This window comes from Triticum dicoccoides, chromosome 5B (assembly GCF_002162155.2).
Source record: "Triticum dicoccoides isolate Atlit2015 ecotype Zavitan chromosome 5B, WEW_v2.0, whole genome shotgun sequence".
NCBI lineage: Eukaryota > Viridiplantae > Streptophyta > Magnoliopsida > Poales > Poaceae > Triticum > Triticum dicoccoides.
In genome coordinates this window covers 662,324,047-662,344,954 of record NC_041389.1, presented here as the reverse complement: position 1 = coordinate 662,344,954, position 20,908 = coordinate 662,324,047, and the positions used below count along the sequence as shown (strand labels likewise).

Sequence of the window (20,908 nt, the reverse complement as noted above, 5' to 3'; positions counted from 1 at the left end):
ACATTAAAACAAACACATGTGGGGCCACAAATTGCAAAGAAAACATCATCTATCAGGCAACTGACTTCGAGTTTTAAACTTAACATTCGAAAAGAAGCAAGGTCTCTGGAGCACTAAAAAAATACAAGCAGTGGTTCTCTTTGTAGCCAGGATCATGCAGGCACAACAAGCTCTGCAAAACGTCTCAGGCTTCATTCAGCAGCAGAGCATGATAAACATAACAAGAGGATTCAGTTCTTCATCTCATTAAGAAAACGAGCCATTACAGACATATATAGTGAAGGTAGCAACAGACCACAGCCTACGACCATTACAAGTTCAACCATGCTTCCAACTGTGCCATATTTAAACCATCACACCCCAACTCTAATAGATATAAAAAGCACAGAAGGCTATCAGCGAATTAACTACTTATAAAATAGATAAATGCAGGGACACGTTAAAGACAAGATATAGATGCCTGGAGCTGAAGGTAATTAACCACAACAATCGAAGCAAGAGCTACACTGTTGAAAGCGCCACGAGTTGAGCTGCTCTTCTTTTTTTCCTGCAAGCAGTAGCAAATATGGCATTGTTAGACTAGTCACCAAGAAGTATCAAAGACATCTTCTAATTTTCTCAAAAAGAAGAACCCCCTCTAACAATGCAGCCGAGCACAAATTATGGTTGATCAAGCAAACACTAGCCATCAATCTAGCAGAATGTGCGCAAATAACATCAGGTAGGAGGAGTAGTGGTGGTAGATTCAGACTCAAATTACCATCTATATCAGACGATTCTTCTTTTCCTTGTGGAGAAGACAATGAGACCATCCAGTGTGGTTCGCGCAGAACTTGGCAGCAACCAGGGAAGGTATGTCAGGATGGAAATCTTTGGAAGGCTGGACTTCTTCCCATGGCGCTGGCGCCGGCAAGCCATCTTTGATCGGACGATGGCTGCAGGACAGGAGAGACTTTGTGCGCATGTCGATGCTGATCACACACTCAATCTCCCTGCATAGCCGAGCCCTTCTCTCCCAATCAAGGTAGTAATCTCCCAGCAAGAGGTAAAGGACACCATCCTCGTCGGCCTTGAGGACTGGGCACTGCGGCATGGCCTGCGGCAGCCTCTCGCGCTTGTAGACCTCCGACTGCCAGAGCAGGGGCAAGGGCAGCTCCATGTCTTGGTCTCTCGTCCATGAGCGGAGATCTGGCGACAGGGTCCAGCTCCGCAACACGACATCGGCAGGGGGCGTGTTGTCACGGGGGTTGTCGCCACTGATGGTGACGATGGAGATGAGCTTTATGGAGTCCCCGACAGGGCCCATGGTCCGACGGTCCTTGGGGTAACTGCGGGAGAAGTCACGGCCTTGGCACTCCTGGGGAAGATGGATGAAGTCCAGCTCCACGTGGTCTTCGTCTTCGCTGGTAGTGGTACGGGTGGATGGCATGTCACAGACAATGGCGCCAAGCATGAGATCGGCCCAGAAAACCTTCCCTTTGAAAGTGAAGGCCGCGTCTACTTTGTAAGCCGGCTGGCGCGGCACCTGGGTATGCGGGCTGAAGCGCGCCTCCTGCTTCGTCCACTTCTTGCCAGCGGCATGGCTCCACCACCGGAAGATGATGCCCGACGACCCCTGCAACACTCTGTCGCGTGTAGCGAAACGGAACCCCAGATTGAACAGATCGTAGGAACCGTCGTCGCGTGGCAGGACAGCAGGTGGCCTCAGGAAGAAGAAGGGCACAGAATCAACTCTCGACGCGAAGTCGTAGCCCTCGAAGGAATCCATGGTGGCGGGGAGCAGCGAGAGCGAGTTCTTGGCGGCGTCGTAGACGAGCCCGTACCACCTGTCGCCGAACACCAGAGTCATGACGAGGTAGTTCTCCACGACGGAGTCGAGGACGCACCCGAAGCCGCGCTCCTGCGTCTCGATCTTGGCGCGCACGGACAAGGTGGAGAGCTCCGGCGGCTCGACGAGGTGCGCGTCGAGCGAGAACTGGTCCAGTATCCAGGACCCATTCTCGATGTTCCCCCAATCTTTGCTCGCCTTGGCCATGATCTTGTCCTCCTGCTCCTTCTCCTCGGCGTCGAAGACCGGGACGTGCTTCCTCAGCACGACCCAGGAAAACCTCCTCGGTGAAGACATGGCGGAAGGTGGCCGGAGATGTGGCTAGGGATTGGCGTGGATTGAGAGAGGATGCGGCGGCCTCTGGAGTCCCGATCCACAAATCGAAAACCCTAGCTTAGGCTGTAGGCTTTATGCCGTTTGCTGATGCCTGGACGGTGGAGATGCGGCCATACCAAACAACTGGAAGGAAATCTGTTGGGCTACATTTTGCTGTTGGATTGGTGGGCCGTGTAAACGCATCCGCTGGGTTGCCGCAACATTTTGTTGTTGGATTGGTGGGCCGTGTGTTCGAGATAAAAAATGAAATCTCTGTCATCGATCGATTAATTGCTGGAGAGACGCAACGACCCGGAGGAATGCGTTGGTTCCAGGAGAGAGGCGTCGGTGGTGATTCCTATATGACGCTCGTTAGCGTCAAATCTTCGTAACTTCCCTGAAGAGCGGGACTTGTCGCTTCCACTTGGGCCGGCCCACGATTCAGCTTCGCACCGGTTTCTTTGTTGCGGTCGTTTCTGTTTCTTCGTTGCGGGATCTTGGGAATCTTCTTGAAGGTTCCTGGCCGGTTTTGGGAACTTTCTAGAAGGTTCCTTGGACCGGTTTTTCTGTTTTGTTTTTACTATGTTTTATTCTATTTTTGATTTTTTCTTCTTTTTCTTTTTCTCTGCTTATTCTTTTCTTTTTTTCTTTTTTTACTGTTTCTTTTCTCTGTTTTACATTTTTTAGTATATAAAAGGTCCACCACGTATTAAAAGATGTTCATCGTATATAAAAAAAGTATTCACCTTATATTATTAAAAAAATGTTCATCGTATATTAACAAATTGTTCACTGTGTATTTTAAACTTGTTCATTGTATATCAAGATTTTGTTCAATGCATACTACGAAGTGTTCATTGTGTATTTCGAAAACTTGTTCAGCGTATATCACAGAAATGTTCAATGCTTTTTTACAAATTATTCAGCGTATTACAAAAACATTCAATGTATATATAAAAATTGTTCAGCCTATATAAAAAATTTGTTCATGTTTTCAATTTCTGTTCACTTTTTTTCAAAAATCGTGTTTTAGAAGTTGTTCGAGTTTTGATTTTTTTTTTCACATGTCAAATATTATTGGCTTTTTGGAAGGAAATTTGTTCACATTTTCCTAAGTGGAACTTTTTAAAAACGGGTCCGCCCCTGTAGCTATTACTCCCTCCGTTCCAAAATAGATGACCCAACTTTGTACTAAAGTTAGTACAACTTTAATACAAAGTTGGGTCATCTACTTTAAAACGGATGGAGTACTTAATAATTTGCGCTGCATTGTGGCCAAGTAGAGATGGCTAGCTCGACTGGTTAGCAACGGTAGTATGTAGCGTGCGGGACGGAGTTCGAGTCCAGGATCCTCCTTAATTTTCGTTAGTTTTTACATTCAGCGCCTACAAATGGGCCGCCCGTTTTGCGTGCTCTTCAGTGAATGCTCTGCTGTTTGCCGCTCGCGAGCGTCCAATAGGACCTCTCGGCGTCGGTTGCGGTAGCAACCGCACGACCGTTCGGGCAAGGAGAGATTCCCCTAATTACATATCGTAATTAATTTTAACACTCTCCTTAATCTACGCTTGACCATATAGAATCATCTTTATGATTATCCGGGAAGTTCCGTCACCTCAAAAAGAATTCTCCTCCAAAAGTTTCTTCATAACATCTTTGATGAGATCCTGAAATATAAACTCACAAAGGGAGAGCATAACGTGATGTCTTTAAGAATATCTCAAGAAACATTATCGTTGAGATAATGGTTGGTGGATGTAGCCATGAGGTTTATTTTGAAAACTCTTCATGAGAAGGCTATCACACCTAGTAGGAACACTAAGCTTGTCTACGATCTGACATAGTGGGGATCCGATCGATGTATCCAATGGTATCAGAGTTCACATTTCTGTGAAACTGAAAAACCAGGACAAGATGTTTGATGCCTTGGAGATATCGAAAGATATTCTTGAGTACCAACCAATTGTGTTTGGTGGATCCAATGGCATTATGGAACGTTGAGTCCCAATATCTCGTTTCCATCATCTCTTGGTCTAAATAGATCTTTCTCTACGTTGAGAGAATGAAGTACCATGATGGTTATGGATGGATAAGATATGTCCACAATGAATTTCTCCAATATATTATGGATATAGACAACATAGTATGCCATAATGTATGAATGAAGGTGCTCAGTTTGTAGTAACGAGCCGTATTTTGGTTTACCCAAATCCTTCATTTTAAACTCCGTCATTTAGACGATTACATGCGTCGTCATTGCAGACACACAAACATGGATAATCATCATTGTAGGAGTAATCCTTGTGTATAAGGATCTCACTACGTCGGTTGTACCATATGTACCGACAATAATAAGTCGTATGGTGACTTACTGATTTTACACAATGTATATTGCATTTTGTATTTTGATTCAGAATTGAGACTCCATCGGGAATCAATCATATATGTCTGAATCTAGTGATCGACATGGATATGTAATCACTACATCTATCAACTGCAGAGATAGATGATTTTGTACTGCCAATGATATAAGTTATCGGAAAGAGATTCCACCTCTGGAATACACATGGTACTCAACAGAAAACACTACTAATGTAGTGAATAATAATGATGTTATAAACTTGATCCTGAAGTGAAAACTTGAATTGTATAGATCTTAAATTAATGAGATCTTGTATCAAATTTGCAAGATAATTCAGCAAAGTGAATTAATATTTTGCAAGAGAAAATTGATCTCAACCGCAATTATTTTGCGAGAAAAAAAATTCTCAATCGCAAATCAATATTGTTGTGCGAGAAAACTTAATTTCAATCGCAATGCAGAACATGTTATAGGAATTGCTAGAGAGAAAATATGTTGAACATGTCCCATTTTCACATAGTATATCTGAAATCATCATCTACATATTGTAAATGTGATATGGAGAGATCAACCACCAATGTAAATTTGTAGTACAGCGGGTGGCCTGATCCGGTGGTCAACGGAAATACATAGGCACTTGTCCGGGATTAGTGCATAATCGGAGGGCTACAATGAAAAACCTTCAAAAGAGATAAGGTTCCATCGTTGTGCTTTGTGTGGCCAAAAGAATCAATCGATTCGGAGTTAGCTTTTACACACAGAAACCACCGCCGCTGGAGTTCGCGGGTGTTCGTTGGATGCCACAACAGTCACCGCGCCTTGCTGCGTCCTCCGGCCATGGGCCCCGCGCGCCGGTGGGTGCTTCCGCCGTCCATGGGGGCATGTGCGCATGTCCGGCCGCTGGCTTCCGGGCCGTGTCGAAAGATTGCCGGAATCCGTGGATGCGCGACCAAGAGCAGGGGCCTGAGCAGGCATCGCTGCACCATGGGCCGCCATGGCGGCGTCCCAGTGCCGCCTGCAATTGGGGAAGCAGAGGTCGAGCATGGAGCGTCGAAACTATAGGTGGCCGCGCTAAGCAGGACGGAGCCGTCGGACGGCGGCACCGGGTATGCACCCCGCAACCGGTAGGAGTAGCGCCGCGTTTGTTAGCCGGTCCAGGTCTGAGCCACCACACATGAGCCGCCAAAAGAGAGGACGCCGTCGGGAGCGCGAGGAACACCGCTTGGCACCGTCGCGCTGCACGGGTGTGAGCCGAGGGCTGCGTTGGCCACCGCTGCCGCTCTCAGGCTGGACGCCGGCTGAGAGAATCCGTGGTCCACGCACAGCATGGCGCCGTCTTTCCGTACTTTGGTTGACGCGGCCATGCACTGGAGGTCGCCGCGTGGGGTGCCTCGGCGCTGGTGGAGGGATGAGGCGTCGCGTGCCAGTTGATGGCTACCACCGCCTTGCAGGCTGCATGCGAGAAACACGCCGCCAGCCACATGTGCCGGTGCCGACGACCTTGCCAGGGTCAATGGTCGCGCTGCACCGGAGGGCGCCGTGCACCACCAAGCCCACTGGAGTGCGTTGTGTCCATATCCGCTGATGCGCGGTGATCGCCGGCCGAAGGCTTCCACCATCAAGGGCTGGAATCGATGCCATGCCCATACCTGCCAAAGTCGTCGCCGGTATTTATGACGTGTTCGAGATCAAAAATGAAATCTGTGCCATTGATCGATCGAGAGTACGCTTATATATGTGTTGGAGAGACGCAACGATCCAGAGGAATGCGTTGGTTCCAGGAGAGAGGCGTCAGTTGCGGTAGCAACCGCACGACCGTTCGGGCAATGGGAGATTTCCCTAATTACATATCGTAATTAATTCTAACACCTTGTAAACGCATCCGAGTTGCCGCAAAGCGGGAGGGAATGAAACGTCCTCTAAAAAAAGAGACAAATTGTGTCAAAAAAAAAAGAAAAAGGCGGGGTTGAAATGAGAAAAAAAAAAGAGCTAAAAACTAGGGAAATATTAACGCCCACACGTGTGGGCGTTTGCACATCGCTCACATGCCTCCATTACCACTCATTTTGTCACGTATGAATAGATGACATCAGCAAGATTTTTTTTGGTTTTCGGCTTAAAAATGTTGTATCTCCTAAATAAAAAAGCGAACTAAAAATCCGTTTTCATCATTAAATCCGTCTCGACGAGATCTTCAAAACAAGACCCCATGTTGATATGTTTCGATGAATTATTTTTTTCGCCAGAAGTTGCCACGATGTTTATACTGCAGTTGCCATAGGGCTTAAACTAAAGTTGCCATGTGGCAACTTTAGTTTGTAGATCATGGCAATTTTAGTATTTTGATGATGGCAACTCCAGTACTTTGACCATGAAAACTATTTTTTGTATGAACCATGGCAATTTTACGTGCATGTATCATGGCAATTTTAGTTTATGGTTCATGGCAAGTCTAGTTTCTTAATTTCCCGTTTTATAAATGTCAAGATTTACTTTTAAACATAGAAGAAAAAATAGCTGAAACATATCATGGCAACTTCAGTGTAAACATCATGGCCATTCATATGCAATAGACATGGGAACTTTTAATCCAAAAAAAATTTCATCAAAACATATCAACATGGGATCTAGTTTCGAAGATCTCATCACGAATGATTTAATGGTGAAAACAGATTTTCAATCGGATTTTTCGTTTAAGAGATAAAACATTTTAAAAACTGAAAATCCAAAAAGATTCCTACATGCATGCATGCGATGAGATGGCAATCTGTTTACATTAAAGACGTGTGGTGCTTCTCCCTTCGTACCACACGTGTGACAGTTAGCGCGACCAAACTAACATTTGCATTGTTTGGTTGCTCGCATCTAGGTCTCTCACATTAGGGGAGTAATTTTGCCATATTGTTTCGTTGCCTGCATTGGCTCGACTCACACAGCTACATGGTGTTTGGTTGTATATGCAGGATATGATTAAGAGCTAACACTTATACTTAACACACAGTTACACCATGCCTCGCAACTACAGTGGTGGTGACTGCGGTGCCACGACCAACACGACGAGCATGGAGTCTCGGGCGAGCGTTCCAGCCGGCGCCGCGGTGAACTAGTTGCTAGCGTCGCTGCCGCATAGATAGTCTGCGTGGAGGAGCGTTGAGGCAGAGGAAGGGGAAGGAGAAATGCAGTGTGTGTTGGACCATGGCGAGTGTGATGGACGGTGACCGCGGCGCCGCGTCCAACATGACGAGCACGGAGTCTAGGACCAGCGTTTGACATGACATACACGAAGTCGTGTGCGAGCGACCCCGTCGGCGGCGCGGCAAACTAATTGCTAGCCTTGTCGTCGCGGAGAAAGTCCGCACGGAGACAGTGGATAGAGGAGGAGAAATGCAGTGCTCGCGCCATGGCACCGGCAGTGCAGTAGGACGGGAGAGAGGAGGCCAAGATGACTGACACCGGAAACGGCTCCAATCACTGGTACGCGTCGGTGCTATACAAACGGTTTTAACCCTTTCCGCGACGGCATTTGGAACCGTCGCCTAGTGAGTGACGGCGAAAGGGGGGTCCTTCCCACACGACCTAGAAACCGTCGGGGATAGGGACCCTACAGTACTCCTACTCGTTTGTGCTCGCATTGCCATCACAGTCGGTATTCTATGGTACTATGTTTACGATGCGTGGCCCATCACAAACAGTTCACTATTATAGAACGTGTATGATAAGCATACAATCACACACATTCGCTTTTCCCGAACCGTATGCATAACTAATTAAGAAGATTAGCTAATCGTCGTACGAGTGTCGGACAGGATCACAAAATGTCGGACCGTCGTAACTGTTGGGGAACGTTGCAGAAAACAAAAATTTTCCTACTCGTTTCACCAAGATCATCTAGGAGTTCATCTAGCAACGAGTCATTGGATGCATCTACGTACCTTGTAGATCGCGAGCGGAAGCGTTCAAAGAACGGGGATGATGTAGTCGAACACGACGTGATCCAAATCACCGGAGATCCTAGCACCGAACGGACGGCACCTCCGCGTTCAACACACGTACGGAACAGCCACGTCTCCTCCTTCTTGATCCGGCAAGGGAGGGAGGAGAGGTTGAGGGAGGTGGCACCAGCAGCAGCACGACGGCGTGGTGTTGATGGAGCTGCAGTACTCCGGCAGAGCTTCGCTAAGCACTATGGAGGTGGAGGAGGTGTTGGGGAGGGAGAAGGAGGCAACCAAAGGCCAGGGCGTTCAGGTATGAAGTCCCTCCTCTCCCCCACTATATATAGGGGTGCCAAGGGGGGGTGGCCGGCCCTAGGAGATCCAATCTCCTAGGGGGTGCGGCGGCCAAGGGGGTTTTCCCTCCCCCCAAGGCACCTAGGAGGTGCCTTCCCCTCCTAGGACTCTTGCCCCCTTAAACCCTAGGCGCATGGGCCTATGTGGGGCTGGTGCCCTTGGCCCATTAGGCCAAGGCGCACCCCCTTACAGCCCATGTGGCCCCCCGGGGCAGGTGGACCCACCCGGTGGACCCCCGGGATCCTTCCGGTGGTCCCGGTACAATACCGATAACCCCGAAACTTGTCCCGATGCCCGAAACAGGACTTCCCATATATAAATCTTTACCTCCGGACCATTTCGGAACTCCTCGTGACGTCCGGGATCTCATCCGGGACTCCGAACAACATTCGGGTTACTGCATATACATATCCCTACAACCCTAGCGTAACCGAACCTTAAGTGTGTAGACCCTACGGGTTCGGGAGACAAGCAGACATGACCGAGACGACTCTCCGGTCAATAACCAACAGCGGGATCTGGATACCCATGTTGGCTCCCACATGCTCCACGATGATCTCATCGGATGAACCACGATGTCGAGGATTCAATCAACCCCGTACGCTATTCCCTTTGTCTATCGATATGTTACTTGCCCGAGATTCGATCGTCGGTATCCCAATACCTCGTTCAATCTCGTTACCGGCAAGTCACTTTACTCGTACCGTAATGCATGATCCCGTGACCAGACACTTGGTCACTCTGAGCTCATTATGATGATGCATTACCGAGAGGGCCCAGTGATACCTCTCCGTCATACGGAGTGACAAATCCCAGTCTTGATCCATGTCACCCAACAGACACTTTCGGAGATACCCGTAGTCTACCTTTATAGTCACCCAGTTACGTTGTGACGTTTGGCATACCCAAAGCACTCCTACGGTATCCGGGAGTTACACGATCTCATGGTCTAAGGAAAAGATACTTTGACATTGCAAAACTCTAGCAAACGAACTATACGATCTTGTGCTATGTTTAGGATTGGGTCTTGTCCATCACATCATTCTCCTAATGATGTGATCCCGTTATCAATGACATCCAGTGTCCATAGTCAGGAAACCATGACTATCTGTTGATCAACGAGCTAGTCAACTAGAGGCTCACTAGGGACATGTTGGTGTCTGTTATTCACACATGTATTACGATTTCCGGATAACACAATTATAGCATGAATAAAGACAATTATCATGAACAAGGAAATATAATAATAATGCTTTTATTATTGCCTCTAGGGCATATTTCCAACAGTCTCCCACTTGCACTAGAGTCAATAATCTAGTTACATTATGATGAATCGAACACCCATGGAATTCTGGTGTTGATCATGTTTTGCTCTAGGGAGAGGTTTAGTCAACGGATCTGCTACATTCAGGTCCGTATGTACTTTACAAATCTCTATGTCTCCATCTTGAACATTTTCACGAATGGAGTTGAAGCGACGCTTGATGTGCCTTGTCTTCTTGTGAAACCTGGGCTCCTTGGCAAGTGCAATAGCTCCAGTGTTGTCACAGAAGAGCTTGATCGGCCCCGGCGCATTGGGTATGACTCCTAGGTCGGTGATGAACTCCTTCACCCATATTGCTTCATGTGCTGCCTCCGAGGCTGCCATGTACTCCGCTTCACATGTAGATCCCGCCACGACGCTTTGCTTGCAACTGCACCAGCTTACTGCCCCACCATTCAAAATATACACGTATCCGGTTTGTGACTTAGAGTCATCCAGATCTGTGTCGAAGCTAGCGTCGACGTAACCCTTTACGACGAGCTCTTCGTCACCTCCATAAACGAGAAACATTTCCTTAGTCCTTTTCAGGTACTTCAGGATATTCTTGACCGCTGTCCAGTGTTCCTTGCCGGGATTACTTTGGTACCTTCCTACCAAACTTACGGCAAGGTTAACATCAGGTCTGGTACACATCATGGCATACATAATAGAACCTATGGCTGAGGCATAGGGGATGACGCTCATCTCTTCTATATCTTCTGCCGTGGTCGGACATTGAGCTGAGCTCAATTTCACACCTTGTAACACAGGCAAGAACCCTTTCTTGGATTGATCCATATTGAACTTCTTCAATATCTTATCAAGGTATGTGCTTTGTGAAAGACCTATGAGGCGTCTCGATCTATCTCTATAGATTTTGATGCCTAATATATAAGCAACTTCTCCAAGGTCCTTCATTGAAAAACTTTTATTCAAGTAGGCCTTGATGCTGTCCAAGAGTTCTATATCATTTCCCATCAAAAGTATGTCATCTACATATAATATGAGAAATGCTACATAGCTCCCACTCACTTTCTTGTAAACGCAGGCTTCTCCATAAGTCTGTGTAAACCCAAACGCTTTGATCATCTCATCAAAGCGAATGTTCCAACTCCGAGATGCTTGCACCAGCCCATAAATCGAGCGTTGGAGCTTGCACACTTTGTCAGCATTTTTAGGATCGACAAAACCTTCCGGCTGCATCATATACAATTCTTCCTTAAGGAAACCATTAAGGAATGCCGTTTTGACGTCCATTTGCCATATTTCGTAATCATAGAATGCGGCAATTGCTAACATGATTCGGACGGACTTCAGCTTCGCTACCGGTGAGAAAGTCTCATCGTAGTCAACCCCTTGAACTTGTCGATAACCCTTAGCAACAAGCCGAGCTTTATAGATGGTCACATTACCATCCGCGTCTGTCTTCTTCTTAAAGATCCATTTATTTTCTATGGCTCGCCGTTCTACGGGCAAGTCAGTCAAAGTCCATACTTCGTTTTCATACATGGATCCTATCTCGGATTTCATGGCTTCTAGCCATTTGTCGGAATCTGGTCCCGCCATCGCTTCTTCATAGTTCGAAGGTTCACCGTTGTCTAACAGCATGATTTCCAAGACAGGGTTGCCGTACCACTCTGGTGCGGAACGTGTCCTTGTGGACCTTCGAATTTCAGTAGGAGCTTGATCAGAAGTATCTTGATCATTATCATTAACTCCCTCTCTAGTCGGTGCTGGCACCTCAGGAACATTTTCTTGAGTTGCGCCATTTTCCGGTTCAAGAGGCAATACTTCATCAAGCTCTACTTTCCTCCCACTTACTTCTTTCGAGAGAAACTCTTTCTCCAGAAAGGACCCATTCTTGGCAACAAAGATCTTGCCTTCGGATCTGAGGTAGAAGGTGTACCCAATAGTTTCTTTTGGGTATCCTATGAAGACGCATTTTTCCGACTTGGGTTCGAGCTTTTCAGGTTGAAGTTTCTTGACATAAGCATCGCATCCCCAAACTTTTAGAAACGACAGCTTAGGTTTCTTCCCAAACCATAATTCATACGGTGTCGTCTCAACGGATTTTGACGGAGCCCTATTTAAAGTGAATGCGGCAGTCTCTAAAGCATAGCCCCAAAAAGAAAGCGGTAAATCGGTAAGAGACATCATAGATCGCACCATATCTAACAGAGTGCGATTACGACGTTCGGACACACCATTACGCTGAGGTGTTCCAGGCGGCGTGAGTTGTGAAACTATTCCACATTTTCTTAAGTGCGTGCCAAACTCGTGACTCAAGTATTCTCCTCCACGATCTGATCGTAGAAACTTGATTTTCCTGTCACGTTGATTTTCAACCTCACTCTGAAATTCCTTGAACTTTTCAAAGGTTTCAGACTTGTGTTTCATTAAGTAGATATACCCATACCTACTTAAATCATCAGTGAGGGTGAGAACATAACGATAGCCACCGCGAGCCTCAACACTCATTGGACCGCACACATCAGTATGTATGATTTCCAATAAGTCGGTTGCTCGCTCCATTGTTCCTGAGAACGGAGTCTTGGTCATTTTACCCATAAGGCATGGTTCGCACGTGTCAAATGATTCATAATCAAGAGACTCTAAAAGTCCATCAGCATGGAGCTTCTTCATGCGTTTGACACCTATGTGACCAAGGCGGCAGTGCCACAAGTATGTGGGACTATCATTACCAACCTTACTTCTTTTGGTACTCACATTATGAACATGTGTAGCATCACGTTCGAGATTCATAAAGAATAAACCATTCACCATAGGAGCATGACCATAAAACATATCTCTCATAAAAATGGAACAACCATTATTCTCAGATTTAAAAGAGTAGCCATCTCGAATTAAACGAGATCTCGATACAATGTTCATGCTCAAAGCTGGCACTAAATAACAATTATTAAGGTTTAAAACTAATCCCGAAGGGAGATGCAGAGGTAGCGTGCCGACGGAGATCACATTGACCTTGGAACCATTCCCGACGCGCATCGTCACCTCGTCCTTTGCCAGTTTCCGCTTATTCTGCAGCCCCTGCTTTGAGTTACAAATGTGAGCAACTGCACCGGTATCAAATACCCAGGAGCTACTACGGGCACTAGTAAGGTACACATCAATTACATGTATATCACATATACCTTTTGTTTTGCCGGCCTTCTTATCCGCTAAGTACTTAGGGCAGTTCCGCTTCCAGTGACCGCTTCCCTTGCAATAAAAGCACTCAGTCTCGGGCTTGGGTCCATTCTTTGGCTTCTTCCCGGCAGCTTGCTTGCCGGGCGCGGCAACCTCCTTGCCGTCCTTCTTGAAGTTCTTTTTACCCTTGCCTTTCTTGAACTTAGTGGTTTTATTGACCATCAACACTTGATGTTCCTTCCTGACTTCTACCTCTGCTGATTTCAGCATAGCAAATACTTCAGGAATGGTCTTTTCCATCCCCTGCATATTGAAGTTCATCACAAAGCTCTTGTAGCTTGGTGGAAGCGACTCGAGGATTCTGTCAATGACCGCATCATCCGAGAGATTAACTCCCAGCTGAGTCAAGCGGTTATGCAACCCAGACATAGTGAGTATGTGCTCACTGACAGAACTGTTTTCCTCCATCTTACAGCTGAAGAATTTGTCGGAGACTTCATATCTCTCGACCCGGGCATGAGCTTGGAAAACCATTTTCAGCTCTTCGAACATCTCATATGCTCCATGTCTCTCAAAACGCTTTTGGAGCCCCGGCTCTAGGCTGTAAAGCATGCCGCACTGAACGAGGGAGTAGTCATCGAAACGTGCCTGCCAAGCGTTCATAACGTCTTGTTCCGCAGGGAGAACGGGTGCGTCACCAAGTGGTGCTTGTAGGACATAATCTTTCTTGGCAGCTATGAGGATGATCCTCAGGTTCCGGACCCAGTCCGTATAGTTGCTGCCATCGTCTTTCAGCTTAGTTTTCTCTAGGAACGCGTTGAAGTTGAGGACTACGTTGGCCATTTGATCTACAAGACATATTGCAAAGTTTTTAGACTAAGTTCATGATAATTAAGTTCAACTAATCAAATTATTAGTGAACTCCCACTTAGATTAGACATCCCTCTAGTCATCTAAGTATTACATGATCCGAGTTAAACTAGACCGTGTCCGATCATCACGTGAGACGGACTAGTCAACATCGGTGAACATCTTCATGTTGATCGTATCTTCTATACGACTCATGCTCGACCTTTCGGTCTTCTGTGTTCCGAGGCCATGTCTGTACATGCTAGGCTCGTCAAGTCAACCTAAGTGTTTGCATGTGTAAATCTGTCTTACACTCGTTGTATGTGAACGTCTGAATAAAACACCCGATCATCACGTGGTGTTTTGAAACAGCGAACTGTCGCAACGGTGCACAGTTAGGGGGAACACTTCTTGAAATTTATTGTGAGGGATCATCTTATTTACTACCGTCGTTCTAAGTAAACAAGATGCAAAACATGATAAACATCACATGCAATCAAATAATAAACGTGACATGATATGGCCAATATCACACAGCTCCTTTGATCTCCATCTTGGGGCTCCATGATCATCTTGTCACCGGCTTGACACCATGATCTCCATCATCATGATCTCCATCATCGTGTCTCCATGAAGTTGCTCGCCAACTATTACTTCTACTACTATGGCTAACGCGTTTAGCAATAAAGTAAAGTAATTTACATGGCGTTTCTTGATGACACGCAGGTCATATAAAAGAATAAAGACAACTCCTATGGCTCCTGCCGGTTGTCATACTCATCGACATGCAAGTCGTGAATCCTATTACAATAGCATGAACATCTCATACATCATTCATCACAACTTTGGCCATATCATATCACAAACCACTTGCTGCAAAAACAAGTTAGACGTCCTCTAATTGTTGTTGCAAGTTTTACGTGGCTGAATTAGGGTTCTAGCAAGAACGTTTTTTTACCTACGTTAAAGCCACAACGTGATTTGTCAACTTCTATTTACCCTTCATAAGGACCCTGTTCATCGATTCCGCTCCAACTAAAGTAGGAGAGACAGACACCCGCCAGCCACCTTATGCAACTAGTGCATGTTAGTCGGTGGAACCGGTCTCACGTAAGCGTACGTGTAAGGTTGGTCCGGGCCGCTTCATCCCACAATACCGCTGAAGCAAGAAAGGACTAGTAACGGCAAGAAAGTTGACAAATCTACGCCCACAACAAATTGTGTTCTACTCGCGCAAGAAGAACTACGCATAGACCTAGCTCATGATGCCACTGTTGGGGAACGTTGCAGAAAACAAAAATTTTCCTACTCGTTTCACCAAGATCATCTAGGAGTTCATCTAGCAACGAGTCATTGGATGCATCTACGTACCTTGTAGATCGCGAGCGGAAGCGTTCAAAGAACGGGGATGATGTAGTCGAACACGACGTGATCCAAATCACCGGAGATCCTAGCACCGAACGGACGGCACCTCCGCGTTCAACACACGTACGGAACAGCCACGTCTCCTCCTTCTTGATCCAGCAAGGGAGGGAGGAGAGGTTGAGGGAGGTGGCACCAGCAGCAGCACGACGGCGTGGTGTTGATGGAGCTGCAGTACTCCGGCAGAGCTTCGCTAAGCACTATGGAGGTGGAGGAGGTGTTGGGGAGGGAGAAGGAGGCAACCAAAGGCCAGGGCATTCAGGTATGAAGTCCCTCCTCTCCCCCACTATATATAGGGGTGCCAAGGGGGGGTGGCCGGCCCTAGGAGATCCAATCTCCTAGGGGGTGCGGTGGCCAAGGGGTTTTTCCCTCCCCCCAAGGCACCTAGGAGGTGCCTTCCCCTCCTAGGACTCTTGCCCCCTTAAACCCTAGGCGCATGGGCCTATGTGGGGCTGGTGCCCTTGGACCATTAGGCCAAGGCGCACCCCCTTACAGCCCATGTGGCCCCCCGGGGCAGGTGGACCCACCCGGTGGACCCCCGGGACCCTTCCGGTGGTCCCGGTACAATACCGATAACCCCGAAACTTGTCCTGATGCCCGAAACAGGACTTCCCATATATAAATCTTTACCTCCGGACCATTCCGGAACTCCTCGTGACGTCCGGGATCTCATCCGGGACTCCGAACAACATTCGGGTTACTGCATATACATATCCCTACAACCCTAGCGTAACCGAACCTTAAGTGTGTAGACCCTACGGGTTCGGGAGACAAGCAGACATGACCGAGACGACTCTCCGGTCAATAACCAACAGCGGGATCTGGATACCCATGTTGGCTCCCACATGCTCCACGATGATCTCATCGGATGAACCACGATGTCGAGGATTCAATCAACCCCGTACGCTATTCCCTTTGTCTATCGATATGTTACTTGCCCGAGATTCGATCGTCGGTATCCCAATACCTCGTTCAATCTCGTTACCGGCAAGTCACTTTACTCGTACCGTAATGCATGATCCCGTGACCAGACACTTGGTCACTCTGAGCTCATTATGATGATGCATTACCGAGAGGGCCCAGTGATACCTCTCCGTCATACGGAGTGACAAATCCCAGTCTTGATCCATGTCACCCAACAGACACTTTCGGAGATACCCGTAGTCTACCTTTATAGTCACCCAGTTACGTTGTGACGTTTGGCATACCCAAAGCACTCCTACGGTATCCGGGAGTTACACGATCTCATGGTCTAAGGAAAAGATACTTTGACATTGCAAAACTCTAGCAAACGAACTATACGATCTTGTGCTATGTTTAGGATTGGGTCTTGTCCATCACATCATTCTCCTAATGATGTGATCCCGTTATCAATGACATCCAGTGTCCATAGTCAGGAAACCATGACTATCTGTTGATCAACGAGCTAGTCAACTAGAGGCTCACTAGGGACATGTTGGTGTCTGTTATTCACACATGTATTACGATTTCCGGATAACACAATTATAACATGAATAAAGACAATTATCATGAACAAGGAAATATAATAATAATGCTTTTATTATTGCCTCTAGGGCATATTTCCAACAGTAACATCGTCGTACACAACAACTATCGCACACGCTATTCTGTGGTGCTACGTTTACGATGCATACTTCATCAGAAACAGTTCATGGTTGCGAATCATGTACGATAAGGCAACTAACACAAACGTTTAGTTTGTCCGCACTATTTGTGATATTGTCTGACATCGCACACGCTTTGTAAACGGCAACTGTGTGCATGCTTGCACACGTCTCCTATATGTAAACTGTCTCGGATTATGGTGTATATCTCAAACGTTTGTGTTTTACCAACCGTGTGTGCCGTAACGACCTAGAGAGTGTAATTTCACCATAATTTAATTGTTGCTATTTCAAATTGTACCGGATTTGAATTTGAATTTGAATGTATGCTACAACTTTATTCATATCCATCAGGTTCAAACAACCAATGCATTATTCGATTCATAGGTACATATATTCAAGAATTACATAAGAACCAAATAAAGAATGATGAACCACAGTTGTATACTTGTACTATTAAAGACGGTAAAGAAAGAGGCGAAATACATTCTGGTTGCTGAACAAGGTGAAGCGAAATGCCAATATTGTACCCTCCTCCATGCAGAAGGCACGCACGACTCTAGTCTAACACCTTGTGATGGCCGACCGCCCATCCTTCACAGTCTTCATGAAAACATCTAGATAATCATCGTGTTCTGGTAGAAATACTTTAACCTTTGCATGCCCACCAATCATGTAGTTTGAGAGGTAATTTTGAGTAAACTGCTTTGGCAACCACTGCAAAGGAAAAAGATTCAGACATTGTCATCTAACACAACTCATTATGGGCAGTAAAAAGAAGGCTGCAGAGTTCTTACTTACCATCCTGCAGTTCGCTATTGTCTTGGATAAAGTGTAAACAAATATTTTAATTGCCATCTTTGGACCCATTTTACTAACAATCTTTATCAGCTTCCTCACTTAATGCTGGTTCATCGATATCTCATTGCCCATACGCAGAAAGGGTCAAAACGCGGATCTTTACTAATGACATATGTACCTAAAAGCACCAAGTTAATATTAGAAGCTAAACAACAATTGCACAATGATGTAGTACAATACTCTTTTATAATATCTTATAACATCCAATATACTCACATATTACATGAATTAACATCTTATATTATGGGCCGGAAGGAGTTTAGTGCATTCTTACAAATTATCGGCTGATTAACTGCTGCTGTATCCATGAGTTACAGTTAGTTTGAGCTAGTTCAGGCTCAAATAGCCCTAAAGTATATCTAAACATGAGGGCTAGTTTGAGCTAGTTGCATCTATAACCCACCCAAAAAAATTATCCAACCCAAGAGGTGCTAATTGGAGCTAGTTCTCCTAGTGCATTTATTATCAATCTAACCCTGCCATCCAAACAACTCTTCGAATGGAGTTAGTTCAGGGTTAGTCATGAGCTAGAAACTAACTCTAACCTCTAGCTAAGTTGAGTATCCAAACAGGGTTGTGTTATTGTTGTTGTGTTGCTACTGCTGCTGTTCTACGTATATCTAGACATCATTAGAATATTAATATAACACTCTTCCTTGTTGCTATGTAGTCTAGGATTGCAGATTTAGACATTATGTGCAGTGCATGTTGCTATGTAGCCTCAGATATATTACATATGGTCCTAGTTAACCTAACGATAAATGGGTTGCAGATATATTCAGTTAAAAGTCTGATTCACCGATTAGTCCCTTATCAGCCCCCGGCCTATATGGTACCAGTTACCGATATCCTGAATAGTGAGCATATATAAGCCATGGGATGAAACTAACCTCGATGTAAAACATCAGTTGTTCCCAAAATTATCCTGTGTAGGTACATCGAGAAGCATGTTAAGCACAACAGGCTAAACATCAACCAAAATTATTCATGACAGACAAAATAATCTCCAAACGAGGAGATCAGCGGCAGGGCCATGGATGAGATCGACGGCGGTTGAACCCGAGGGGTTGGGGGTGGGCCACTTAACCTTTGACATAGCCCGCCTCAGGCTGTCGCTGTCGACACTACAAAAAAAGACACATCCGTGACATTATGAGCCGAACGATTTTTTTTTCTGTCATACATATGACACTTCTATGACGATAATTGTGACAAAACCCGGTATCATCATAGATGTGGTGGGTCCTACTTCTATGATAAAAAATCATGACAGAAAATGGGCTTTTCGTCCTGGGCGGGCCGGAGACGCAGCTGCATGACATTCTTTGGGCCGTCCATGACAGAAAAACCGTGGTAGAAGCGAGGGCGAGGAAATAATACAAAAAAAGAAAAAAGAAAAAAATGGAGAAGTCCAGCTCAGTCGCCTCTAATTGATCGTGATCCATTTTCTAACCAGTAACTGGAAGCTGGTGGTGTGGTTAGCTCCGCTGGTTATCCCCGCGTTTTCGGGAGCCCCACAATGATCAGTGCCACTTGGCGCGCTCACAGCCGTTTGCCACGTGTCGTGCTATGGGCGCTCCCTTCGGATTTATTTATTTTTCCACGTGCTTTCGGCTTTTTATGCGGTTTTTTCTGGTTTTATCGACGTTTCAATTTTTCATCGGCCTTCCTTAGCTTTTGGATTAAAAAATTAAAAAAAAGTTTTGCGTGAAAAAACGTGTTTTCTTTTTTTTGCAAGAGTCACGGTTTTGCTTTCGCGAGAGTCACGGCCGTGCCTCTCGGAAATGGAAAAAAAGTGTTTCATGTTTTTTTCCTTTCGCGAGAGGCACGGTTTTGCTTCCGCAAGAGGCACGCCCGTGCCTCGGAAAAGGAAAAAAAATGTGTTTTCTGTTTTTCCTTTCGCCAGAGTCATGGTATTGCTTTCGCGGCCGTGCCTCTGGGAAATGAAAAAAACGCGTTTTCTGTTTTTTTTCTTTCATGAGAGGCACGGTTTTGCTTCCGCGGGAGGCATGGTTGTGCTTTCGCGAGAAGCATGGTCGTGCCTCCTCGGAAACCAAAAAAAATGTGTTTTCTCTTTTTTTTCCTTCCGCGAGAGGCATGGGCATGCCTATTTCGGAAAGGGAAAAAACCCGTGCTCCTGGTTCGGTTTTTTTGTCCGGTTTTTTTCTGAAAAAAATAAAGTTTATCAAAACCTATCAACATGGGAACCAGTTTTGAAGATCTCGACGCAATGAATCCAACGGTGAAAGCGGTTCGAGATTTGGATAAACGGATCTACGAAAAAAGGGAAAACTCCCGGGGAAAAGTTGTGACAAGTGGCGCATATGCAACGCACCACTTGTCGCGGCCTAGGGAGGTGGGAGTGAACTTTCCAATGAATACTCCTCAATTAGTGATTTTCGCGCGTTTCCTCCCTTGTCAGTTTTTTTTTGTGTACACACGATGGGCCGGCCCGATTCATAGGAGCCAGCAAAATTCTTTCAGCGAGAGCAATAGATCTGATCGCTTAAGGCGATAAATAGTCCCCGCGGTAAATTAAGAGTTGGACTTGGAATCAGGGTTCCAGTTCAAAAGAAGAAAAAGTGCAACGTTGGACTTTTCCCTGTTGTGGATGCTTTCCAAACGTGACTCCAATACATCCATCTATGTAACTTGTCTCTTTAGTTCATGTTCTAGTATCTCTCTCAACAACAACTTGTCTCTTTAGTTCATGTTCTAGTATCTCTCTCAACAACAACTTGTCTCTTTAGTTTATATTCTAGTATCTCTCTCAACAACTCATCTGGGGTGCACAAGAGAATATGTAAAAAAATGTCACCGTTGTGCTCTTCATTTTCTTTTGAAGCACTGAAGGCTGCTGCAAATGTACTTCTACGGGGATCACAATCACAATCAGATAGGCAAAACAAA

At 45.9% G+C, this 20,908-nt stretch overlaps 1 protein-coding gene across 1 annotated transcript; it reads right to left on the bottom strand.

The window, feature by feature from the left end:
- Positions 1-209: 209 nt before the first annotated feature.
- LOC119312437 lies at positions 210-2,249 on the bottom strand. Its single transcript, XM_037588162.1, has 2 exons — positions 761-2,249; positions 210-547 (listed from the first exon to the last, which is right to left on the bottom strand). Exon 1 carries the CDS (start codon positions 2,123-2,125, stop codon positions 764-766), a length of 1,362 nt encoding a protein of 453 aa, XP_037444059.1. The 5' UTR covers positions 2,126-2,249; the 3' UTR covers positions 210-547; positions 761-763.
- Positions 2,250-20,908: the final 18,659 nt, after the last annotated feature.